The sequence below is a fragment of the Tamandua tetradactyla genome, chromosome 1 (assembly GCF_023851605.1).
Source record: "Tamandua tetradactyla isolate mTamTet1 chromosome 1, mTamTet1.pri, whole genome shotgun sequence".
NCBI lineage: Eukaryota > Metazoa > Chordata > Mammalia > Pilosa > Myrmecophagidae > Tamandua > Tamandua tetradactyla.
In genome coordinates, this window is record NC_135327.1 from 14,036,267 (window position 1) to 14,048,482 (window position 12,216).

General features: G+C 42.2%; 1 protein-coding gene across 1 annotated transcript in view; it reads right to left on the reverse strand.

Annotated features, from left to right (window-relative positions):
* Positions 1-1,672: 1,672 nt before the first annotated feature.
* The window catches only part of RPRD1B (regulation of nuclear pre-mRNA domain containing 1B), a 94,474-nt gene continuing 83,930 nt past the window's right edge, over positions 1,673-12,216 (reverse strand). Inside the window, exon 6 of the mRNA XM_077169065.1 lies at positions 1,673-1,870. Coding sequence (XP_077025180.1) covers positions 1,689-1,870 — 182 coding nt within the window. The 3' untranslated portion in view covers positions 1,673-1,688. The remainder of the gene's footprint in view (positions 1,871-12,216) is intronic.

Genomic DNA, 12,216 nt, shown 5'->3' on the forward strand with positions numbered 1-12,216 from the left:
ACAAATCCTAGCCAATGCTCAAGAACTCATTCATTCATTCACTTCAGCAAATATTCACGAGTACCCACCTGTGCACAGTTCTCTTAGGTTGTGAGGACTGAAAGACTAACAAGATGGCCTCTCTCTGACCCTGGCCTATGGCCTTTGCCTGTAACAATGTGAAGTTTAATCTCTGCATTTAGTGTCTCCTCCAAAGGATTCTTCTGCCTCAGAGGATGATACCCACATAGTGGACATGAGACAGCTTCACCAAGTACATCTCTTCTTCTACGCAGAAATCCCCACTCCAACAAAGACGGAACCAGCCACCTTTGATTGCTTTTCCGGCTCATTTCCTCCTCTTCCCCTACTGATTTTTGCCCCTCCCCTCTACTCGTTCTCCCATGTAAGTATCCTAGGCTTTCCCTCATCGAGGTCTTTATTCATGCGATTCCCCCTGCTTGGAATGTGCCTACCTTCTCTTTCTATTAATATTCAAAAACAACCAACTTTTAAGCTCAACTCAAATGTCAGCACAGAGATTTCCTTGACCCATTCTAATAAGAAGCAATTTCTCTCTCATCTGAACTCCATGACAATTCACATTGACTCAGAGATAATTTAAAAGGCACCTATCATGTACCTGGCACTTATCATATTTTGCATGATTATTTAAGTACCCATCTCATCTCTGCTACTACACTGAAACTTTTTGGAGAGAAGAGATTGAATCCTGTTCCTTATGTGTACTCAGACTCAAACAATGTGACTGGCACATAGTAGGCATTTGAGAAAGGTATGTGGAATTCATTCTAAATTTCCTTTTTCTCATATCAGCTTTCTTACTGCCCCACACCAGGAAACAGTTTCTCAACAGCAGATTCCAGGCCTGATTCATCATTGTATCCCTCATAAAAGCAGCATTTAGTAGGCTTTTTCTTTGAGTAAGCACAAAACAATTAAATGATGAAAATGACTTTGCTTTCAAACATGATTGTCCTGGCAAAGTTTCTGAAATGAGGTGGAGGGTAAGTACAAATGACCGAGTACTGGCAATCCAAATAGAGAACAGTAGGAAAGAAGAAGTGACCCTGAATATTTCTTCAGGGAACAGGAAATCATACAATGTATCTAGCAGAATTAAGAGAATAAAATAAATTTTTAGAAATTAAAAAATACAATAACTGAAACTTAGAACTTAATGATTAGATTTGAAAGCAGATTAGACAGAGCTGAAGAGAGAATTAGTGAAGCAGAAGATGAATGATTCAGAATATAGAAGAAAGAAAAAGAAAGAGGTGAAACATACAAGAGACATTGGGAGATACAGAGGACAGGGAGAAAAAGCTGAATATATGTTTAATAGGAGTTTCTGAACAATACAAGAGAGAAAATGGGACAGACACAGTAGTTGAAGAAATAATGACTTAAAACTTCTCACAATTAATGAGAACTACTAATCCACAGATTCAAGATGTCCAAGAATTTCCAAGCAAAATAAATAAAAATAAATGCATTTATAGGCACATGATAGTAAAGCTGAAGTACATCAATGACAAAGTCAAAGAGAGAAATATAATTAGAATCCAGAGAAAAACAGAAATTACCTCCAAAGGAGTGACAAACTGTTTTACTTTGCTAAAGCTGCCAGAATGCAACACACCAGAAATGAATCAGCTTTTAATAAGGGGATTTATTTAGTTACAGATTTATAGTTCTTCAGAGGAAAGGCAGTTAGTTTTCAACTGAGTTTCTCTGTCACATGGGAACATATATGGTGACATCTGCTGGCCTTCTCTCCTGGCTGCTGGCTTCCAACAGCTTTCCCCAGGTGATTCCTTTCTGTATCTCCAAATATCTGGCTGAGCTGCGAGTGCTGAGATGGGGTATGCTGAGAAGAAACATGATATCTGCATTTAAAAATTTTTCTTATTTGTTGTTTTAGAGAAAACTCAAAGTAATCTAGAGATAAATTATTAGAATTAATAAGAAAATGTAGCATATTTATTCGATACAAAATAAATATATAAAAGTATGTTTCTATATAACAACAAATGTGGTAGTTATGTTCAGGTGTCAGCTTGGCCAGGTGAAGATGGCTAGTTTTGTTGCTGTGGACATGAGCCAATGGCATGTGAAGCTCATCTGTTGCTGATTACATCTGCAGTCAGCTAGGAGGCATGCCTGCTGCAATGAATGTTTGATTTAATTGTCTGGTGCGTAAATGAAAGAGCTTAATGTAGCACAGCCCAAGCAGCCTAGCATACCTCATCTCAGCACTCACAGCTCAGCCCAGACCTTTGGAGATGCAGAAAGGAATCATCCCAGGGAAAGTTATTGGAACCCAGAGGAGAAGGCCAGCAGAGATCACCCTGTGCCTTTCTGTGTAAGAAAGAACCTCAGTTGAAAGTTAGCTTTCTTCTGAAGAACTATACATTTTTAACTAAATAAATCCCCTTTTATTAAAAGCCAATCCATCTCTGGTGTGTTGCATTATGGCAGCTTTGGCAGACTAAAACAACAAATAAGAAAAAATTTTTAAATGCAGATATCATTTAGAGTTACTTAAAAAATGCAAATACTCAAGTAAACATAATAAAAGACATGCGACTTCAGCTAGATATAGCTAATTGCCATGGTATGCCAAGCCCCAATCAACAGTATTCCTGAAAACCTTAAAGAATACCCAGGGCTCTATCTGAGACTCTACAAATGTTTTACTCACTGTTTTGGTTTGTTAATGCTGCTGGAATGTAATATACCAGAAATGAATTGGCTTTTATAAAGGGGATTTAATAAGTTACAAGTTTATATTTCTAAGACCCAAAATGTCCAAACTAAAGCATCCAGAAAAAGATAACTTGACTCCAAAAAAAGGCCAAGGTTGTCACATGGAAAGACTATGGCTGCCATCTCCTGGTCCTTTGCTCCCACTTTGTGTTGCTTCCAGCTTCTGACTCCAGTGGCTTTCTGTGTTGGCTCTCCAAGCATCTCTAAATGTCTGTGTCTGAGCTTTCCCCCAAATGTTTCCCTGTGTTGACTCTTTGAAGGACTCCAGTAAACTAAGACACTTCTTTAATGGGTGGGCTTACACTTCCATGGAGATAATCTAATCAAGAGATCTCACCCACAATTGGGTGTGTCATGTCTCCATGGAAATAACTTGATCAAAGGTCCCACCCTAAACAGCAGGTCTGCCCCCGTAAGATTGGATTAGGATTGAGAGAACATAGCTTTTCTCAAACCAGCACACTCACTAAGTTTGTTTTTCAGAACCCTAAAATTTCCAGATAGTTCCTAGGACAGATGTATTAGTTAGGGTTCTCTAGAGAAACAGAATCAACAGGGAACACTCGCAAATATAAAATTTATAAAAGTGTCTCACGTGACCACGGGAATGCAGATCCAAAATCCACAGGGCAGGCTGTAAAGCTTACGATTCCGATGGAGGGTCTGGACGAACTCCACAGGAGAGGCTTGCCAGCTGAAGCAGGAAAAGAGCCTGTCTGTTCTGAATCCTTCTTATAAGGCTTCCAGTGATTAGATTAAGTATCACTCATTGCAGAAGACACTCCTCTTTGGTTGATTACAAATGGAATCAGCTGTGGATGCAGCCAACATGATCATGATCTAATTCTATGAAATGTCCTCATTGCAACAGACAGGCCAGCAGTTGCCCAACCAGACAAACAGGTACCACCACTTGGCCAAGTTGACACATGAACCTGACCATGACAACAGATAAACCCTGAAACCCAGAGTTACCAGTCTCTCCAAGAGCATCAACCAGTTACATCCCCTGCCCCAAAATGTCAGCACCCCTTTCAACATGAGAAAGTTAGAATGGTCTTTGCTCAAATATCCCTAAAAATTGGGAGAAGGAGGAGTTATAACAGAGAAGATAAGATTTAACAAATGAGTATGACTCCTGAATTATACTGATATTTCTTTTTAGTCTCCAGTGTCTTGGAGCAGCTAGAAGGAAATATCTGAAATTGTGAAACTGTAACCCATATCATACTTTGAAATGTGTTCTATAACTACTGTTAAAATGCACTTCAAAATTTATTGCTTTTTTTCTATACAAGTTATATTTCACAATAGAAAATGTTTAAAAAGGCAGCAACACAAAATAATAATAAAGACATGAAAAGGAAAATTACAGCACTTTATTGAGAAACATGAAAGAAAACTAAAATTAAAAAGGAAAAATAGCAAATTAATGGGTTTTAGATAGAATATTGTAAAATTGTCAATTCTTCCAAAATTATTTTATAGGCAATATAAATGGGCTTCAGGAAATCCCAAACCCCAAGGAGATTTTGTAGAATTTGACAAGGAGATTTTAAAATGTATATATAAATGCAAATGACTAAGAATTGTTCTTGAAGAAGATCAATGAGGTGAGAAGACTCGCTCTACTTGACATGAAGACTTGATAGAAAAGTCAGTAACAAACTCATGTTTATGAACATATGATTTATGACAAAGGTGGCATTACGAGTCAGTGAGAAAAGAACAGCCTTAAATATATAATGAGGAGCAACTGCATTTCCAAATGGAAAAAATATGAAATCATACCCCTATCTCACATCAATCCCAGATCAATTCCAAGTAAAACTGACCAAAATGTGAATGTTTTTAGAAGATGATAGAGAGAATATCTTCATCACCTAAGGGTGGGCAAAGATTCCTTAAACAAGATACAGAGAGCACTAACTAAAGAAAAAGATCGAAACACTTGATTTCTTTAAAAATATGAGCCTCTATTTACTTTTATTAAGAGCACAAAAACACTATAGAATGAGAAAAGTTATTGGTGGCACATACAAGCAAAAAAGGACTTTTCAAGATTCCGTTGGTCAAAGTCCTCACAGATCCTGCCCGGAACCAGGGGGTGGAGAAACACTCCTCATCCCTTGATGGGGAAGTGGCAAGTCCTACAGCTTCAGAGCAGGTGGGAAGGAAGATATCGGTGCAGCCATCTTTGGAAACTGCAATCTGCAACAGCTCGTTCCTTCCTGTCATTCATGCCTGTACTTAAATGTCTCAGAACAAAAGGAATACCGTATGATTTTGTTTTTATGACCTTGGAAAAGGTAAACTCAGAGGCTAATAATACAGAATATGGGGGCCTAGAGATACACGGAAGATGTGATGGTATTGCCAAACAAAGGCCTTGGATTCTTTTGCCCGATGCGCTCAGTAACCAATTCCTGAGACAACAGGATTCAAAGAGAGAGAGTTTAGTTAGGAGAGTAGATGGCCTAGCAGCCCAAAATCTGTCTCCCCAAACTGCAGTAATTTAGACAGTTTTATCAGAGAAAAGGTGGGCAGGGTTTAGGATAATGAGTACAGTGGCCCCAGATGATGTAATTAGAGGTGATCTGATTATGAGCATGCCAGGTTGATTGCATGCTCAGTCACAGACTGTATGAAAGAAAATGGCAGAATGGGGTAGAGGTGACTTGTAAGTTAACGTCTAAGCTACTGCGCATGTCAGGGGGGCCCACTTAGGTTAAATTCAGCCTCAGTCAAGAAAAGTTTGGACTTGGGGTGGGTTAGTTCTGGGCGGACCCGGGACCCTTTATTACAAACATCAGGGGCTGTCTTTAGTGATTATAAGACTTTAAAGTTGAAAAACTAGATAACTAGGTACAGGTGAAGGTTAGTCACAAGGTTTTTACAATCACAGGGGCAGAAGATAAGGGCTGGTCAACCATTATCAGAAACCAAGGCAGATGGATTACACTTCAGAGGTTTCAGGTTTTTCCCTGTGTACTCCAATGTGCCAGAAAACAAAAAGGAATATTTATATAATGATTCAGCAATCAAAATCACCCCTTAAATCCTAATTTCTCAGTCACAATGGGTGAATGGTTAGCTATTGAGGTTGAACTTAAATATAAGGGAATGGATAGAGGTGAAGGCAGTTCATTAACAGGTCTGTAAGTAAAATTGCCATATTGAAAGTGAATATGATTGAAAGGGGTTGTATAGAGCCATGTATCCCACTGATTAACGTTGCAAATATAAATAAAATCTTGCATGAACTACTTCAAAAATATGAATCTTGTATAAAGAATTTATAATATCAGGGTATGGGGGGAAAACTACTATTGCATGCTATGGGCTATGTTTAACAAAAAGACATCAACAGTACCACAGCAATACCAGGAGTAAATAATTAGGGTGGAAGGACAAGAGTTAAGGGGAGGTTTAGATTTTCTATTTTCTATCATCGGTCATTTTTCTCTTGGGAGCAATGTAAATTGTCTAAAATTGGGAGTGTTGTTGATTATACAACTAAGTGAGGATAATGTGTGACATGGATTGTTGACTTTGAACATTATCCAAGATGCCCAAGAGATGGAGGCGGCTGACGGATGCTCTGACTGAGAAGTGGATGTGAACTGTGGTGTATATAAATGATGGACTATTGTGCTGCTATAGAAAGGAACAAAGTCATGAGGCATGCAGTGAGGTGAACAAACCTCGGGGACAGTATGTGATGCAAAAGAAGCCAAAAACAAAAGAGCAAATATTGTATGGTTTCTTTTAGAAAGTACTTATAGGAAAATTGGGGCTAGATTGTAAGCTTTTACGGCAGGCACATTTAGCCCTGAGCTGTAATTGTTATTACTAGATTTTGAGATGCTGTGCTATATGTGAATAACCTGGTACTTCCCCGGAACTTTGGGTACACCTAAGACCCAGAGCTGGAGTTCCGCAGCTCTGAAAGTCAGCACTGCCACATACAACAACTGTGAAAGAAACTGAAAAAGAGATCAGGCTTCTTCAGTTAGAGAGAAGAATGAAGCGAAACAGGTCAGACTAAGGTAAATCAGCACACAGGGATAAGAATGAATCGTCTGTATTTTAGAACGTCACCTACTCTATGAGGCTAAAAGGAGAGAGGTTTATTTTTGTCCAAAACCTAAATTTTCTGTAGCACATCCTCTAACTCAACCTACCTGGATAGATCATTTAAACGACCCAAACACATAGAGCCCAGAATGGGAATGAGGGCCTGTAATTCTGTATAGCTTAATGTAATGCCTGGATCCATCCCTGAGTATGCTGAGCAGATAATTAAAAAGTATTGGCAAAGTCCCTTGAGGGAGGGAGAAAAAATATGGAACTATTAAAGTGTACTACCGGGGAAACCCCTGATTCTGTCTCAAACATTAGGGACTCCTAAGTCAATAAGCCAAGGCATTGATCTTGAGGGTGGCTCTTGTGAAGCCTATTTGTGTACTGGAGAAGCTAAGCCTACCTAAAGTTATGCCTAAGAGTTACTTCCAAAAACCTCTTTTGTTGCTCAGATGTGATCTTTCTCTCTCTATGCCCAACACTGCAAATAAAAACATTACCCTCCCCCTATGTGGGACACGACATGCAGGGGTTAAAATCTCCCTGGCAAAGTGGGGTATGACCCCCAGGGATGAGCCTGGCCCTGGCACCATGGGGTTGGCGATGCCTTCCTGATCAAAAGGGGGAAAAGAAATGTAACAAATAAGGTATCAGTTGCTGAGAGAGTTCAAACAGAGGTGAGAGGCTATTCTTATGCAAGCTTCAGCTAGATATTGCTATTTATCATGGTTTGTCAAACCCCAACCAAAACCATTCCTGCCAACCCTAAAGAACACCTAGGGCTCTATCTGAGATTATACAAAAGTTCCATGCATTAAAATTAGTTTCCAGAAACCTACAACCTCCAGAGGGGTTCCTAGGCCAGATAAGTCCTGAAATCTAGAGGGGCCAGCCTTTCCAGAACTTCAGCTAGCTCCATCCCCCTGTCCCATATTATCAACATCCCTTTCCAACATGAAAAAAGTTAGAATGGGCATAGTCCAAATAACCCTAAAGATTGGGGGAAAGATCAAAGGAGAAAGTGAAGTGATAACAGAGAAGACAGGATTTAACAAATGAGCATGACTGCTGAATCATTATATCAGTATTTGTTTAGTCTCTAGTGTCTTGGAGCAGCTGAAAGAAAAACCTGAAATTGCGGAACTGTAGCCCATACCAAATTCTGAAATCTGTTCTATAATTACTTGTTACAATGTACTTTGAAATTTATTGCTTTTTTGTAAATATATTATTTTTCAGAACAAATAAATGTCACAGAGAGGCCTTTCTTGTCTACTGTATGTCACATCACCTACTATAATTTTTGTCGTAGTATTTATCACCTGACATTATATACCATAACTGTATAGATCTGTCTTAAGCTCGCTTAGAGCAGGGACGCTGTGCTCCCTGCTCACAAGAGGCCTGGCACACTGCTGGAACCCAAAGACTTATTGCATTACTGAATGAAGCTGCTTGGGGAGATGTGAATTCGGGAGAAAAGCAGCTCTTCTGTGCATTCAGAGATAAAGACTGTGGGAACAGGCTGCTCCAGAAGTGAGGGGACTTAGGGAGAGTCCAGCAGGGACAGGCTGGGCTGCATCCAATGGTGCTGGAGAAAGATGTCCGCCCAGAGGTAAAGGTCGGTCTCTCCCCAGGCTGGGCCTCAGCAACTCTCATTGCCAGCCATGGGAGGCTCCTCTCAAAAGTAACTTAATCCCTCTGAGAATAGGGATGAAATAAACCAGGATTTATAACTCCGGGAAATGTTTGTAGCAATCCCTAATCTTATCACCGTCCCCTCCCCTTTGCTAAACTCTGGTTTCAGAGAAAACCCGTAACTGTTCTTTCTGGTTCCCTTCCTGGCCCCAAGCCCACCCGCCTTGTCTTTCTAATTCACATTCTTTGGAAAAGAACACAGCTGCCCGAAGTGCAAGATTGGGCAGGAGGGAGCCTTCTACCAACCTACCTCGGGGAGGCCACTCCTCTGCTAAAAGCCTTCAAAGGCTCCCTGTTGCCTGGAGAAATGTTTTTCAACACGATAAACTCCCCTCGTAAAGGCAAAAACTTCCTTGAAAATAACCACAGCTATTGAGCTCTTACTGTTGGCCTAGTGTCGTGCTGACAGCTTTCCATGTTTGACATCAGTGATTCCCCTGTATATCCCTGTGAGGTGGGGACTATTATTAGCTCTACTTTGCAAATGTTTTGGAAAATGAGACCCAGAAGTTCAAGTGGCTTACCCTGGGTCACGCAGTAAGTGGGAACTTGGGACTAGAACATTCTCAGTTTAGACCATACATTCTGAAACCCCATGCTACTTGGTCTGGTCTGGTTTTCATTGTTTGTCAAGTGAAATTTTACACCATCCCTTAATGGTATTACACCAAACAGTGGAGCCGCTTTCACTGGAGCAGGGGTAGGGGCCCAGAGCCCTGCCTGCCTCAGCACTAGCTTTGTCTCCCAACAGTGCACAACACACCACTAAAGCACAAAGTACATGATCCTCACCATGGATAAGCACATAAACCATGGAGTCACAGCCCTGCCTCTAAGTGCAAAATGGGGCAGTAGGCATTCCTACTTTCAGTGGGTGATCATGAGGATTAAAAGAGAAGGTGAATCTGGGAAATCCCAAGTACCCTCTCAACCACCGGGGACTCCCAAGAAATTAGGCAAAGCCCTTGATTTTGAGGCTTGTCCTTATGAAACTTATTTCTGTAGGGGAGAAGCAAAGACTACCTATAGTTACAGCCTATAAGTTACTTCCAGAAAACCTCTTTTGTTGCTCAGATGTGGCTCTCTCTCTCTCTAAGCCCAAATCCACAAGGAAAATCACTACCCTTCCCCCACTACGTGGGACTTGGCATTCAGGTGAAAGTCTCCCTGCAACGTGAGGCATGGCTCCTGGGGATGAGTCTGGCCCTGGCACCGTGGCATCAACAACGCCTTCCTGACCAAAAGGGAGACAAGAAGTGTAATAAAATAAGGCATCAGTGGCTAAGAGAGATCATATAGAGTCAAGAGGCTGTTCTGAAGGCTACTCTTATGCAAGCTTCAGTTAGATAGGGCTAATTGACATGGTTTCTTAAACCCAGCCAACATCACTCCTGTTGACTCTTAAGCACATCTAGGGCTCAAACTGAGACTCCACACACATTCCATGCACTAAGTTTGCTTCCCTCTAACCTATAATTTCCAGATGGGTTCTTAGACCAGATAAATCCTGAAAGTCAGAGGGACCAGACTCTCCACGTTCATCAACCAATTACATCCCTCCTATCCTTTAGTGTCCACACCTCTTTCAACATGAAAAAGTCATAACGGGCATTGCCTAAAGATCCCTATAGATTGGGAGAAGGGGTTATTATAACAGAGAAAATAGCATTTCACAATTGAACATGATTGCTGAATCACTACATTGATATTTCTTCTAGCCTCCAGTGTTTTGGAGTAGCTAGAAGGAAAAATCTGAAATAGTGGAATGGTAAGCCATAACAAACTCTGAAATCTGTTCTGTAACTATTTGTTGAAATGTACTTTGAAAATTACTGCTTTTTCTTTGTATATGTTTTGTTTTACCATAAAAAAGTTTTTAAAAAAATTAGCCCCAATTAACCCCTCTTCACTGGCCCATAAAATGTCCATGTAGATGAGGTAGAAACTCCTTGTTCCCAATTCTTATCTGTTCCTGACAGTGAAGGTTTATGAGAATAAAATGCAAAGTTTTAATATCTCACACACACAAAAGAGAAGGTGAATGTAAGGGCTTTGCACACTTAGGAGGTGCTGTGGTTGTGAGAAGTCTCTAGGATTTGCAGTAGCCCCCCCCTAGGATTGGGGTAGCCCCTCAGAACTTCCATCTGGACTCACAACTCAGTGACCTGGGGTCACGAGCTCTAGAAGAAGCCAAACCCAGGAGTTGAGACAGCCCCCTGGCGGGGACATGGCCCATCAGCCTTGCCTGCTTTACTCACTGCTGGCTGCATTCTGGGTAGATGCAGGGAAGTGAGGGTGCTGATACATCTGTCGGTTTCTAGGAGACTGCAATGTGGCTGCACATACCACCTGCCTCAACTGGGAGAGGATCTGATGCCAAGTTCACCCATGGCCTGTCCGCAGGGCACCTCACGATGGCAGCTGGCCTCCCCCAGAGCGAGCCACCAAACAGAGAGCAAGAGAAAGCCAAGCTGGAAGGCATGGTCTTCGTACAACCTAACCTCTTTACGTACCACACCTGATGCACTTTATTCATTAGATTCGAGTCAGTAAGTCCAGTCCACACTCAAGGAGAGGGAATTACACCATCAAGAAAATCAGTAAGTGGGGGTCTCTGGGAGCCATGCCCAGCTGCCTGATGCAGGGGGCCGTGAGTTGTTATAGGGCTGACTCACCTTAAGGGGCACCTGTCAGAAAGCTAGGAGCTAGCCCTCACACCCAGACCACCGCTGGCTTGCTCCATTTATCACCAAGCCCTGTGGATGCAAAACCACAAGTGGCTCTCAAGTCTGAACACTTGCGCCCTCTGGATGGCCGCCCCGCCAGCCCCCACCATGCCTTACCAGATGGCTTCAGCAGCCTCTTCACTGGCCCCCCTGCATCTGCTCTGCTCCCCTCAAGCCACCCCGTCCACTCCCACCCCCTTCCATCTCTTCCCAACAGTATTCAGGGGAGTCTTTTCAAAACACAAATCTGATCTTGTCTTTCCTAGCTTAAAATCCTTCAAGGCCTTCCTCCTGCTCTCAGCAACCAGACCTAAGGCCTCCCCCACGTGGGCTCCCAGGTGCTGGGTCTGGCTCACGTGGAACCTCGCCAGCCCCACCTCCCACCAGGCTCCCACCCCACCTGCCTCCCCATGTGTCAACAATGCTGGTCTCCTTCCAGGGCCTTAAATACGCCCTATGCCGTCCTGACCCAGGCTTTGCACACGCTGTTTCTTTTCCAGGAAGGCTTTTCTTGTCCCCTTCTCCTAGTCAGCTCCTACTCATCCTTTGGTCCTCAGGAGCCCCGTTCTCAGAGAAGCCTTCCCTGCTACCCTGACTGGGTTTGAGTCTCCAGTTGAAAACTCTTTCCTCTGGCTCACAGCCCTTTTCCTGGGCACACTGTTCACTGGACGATCGTTTGGTCCCTGTCTCCCCCAAGACTGTGGGTGCCACAAGAGCAGGGGCCATGCCTCATTTTACTAGACTGTTACGAGTTTGTCGTGGGCCACCAGACCCTCATCTCAGGTCCCTCTTTCTAGCTGCTCCAAAACACTGGCAGCTTTTTCAGTCACAATAATGGAATCATACAGTATCTGTCCTTCTGTGTCTTATTTCACTCAGTATTATGTCCTCAAGGTTCATCCATGTTGTCATATGTTTCGGGACATCATTTCGTCTAAAT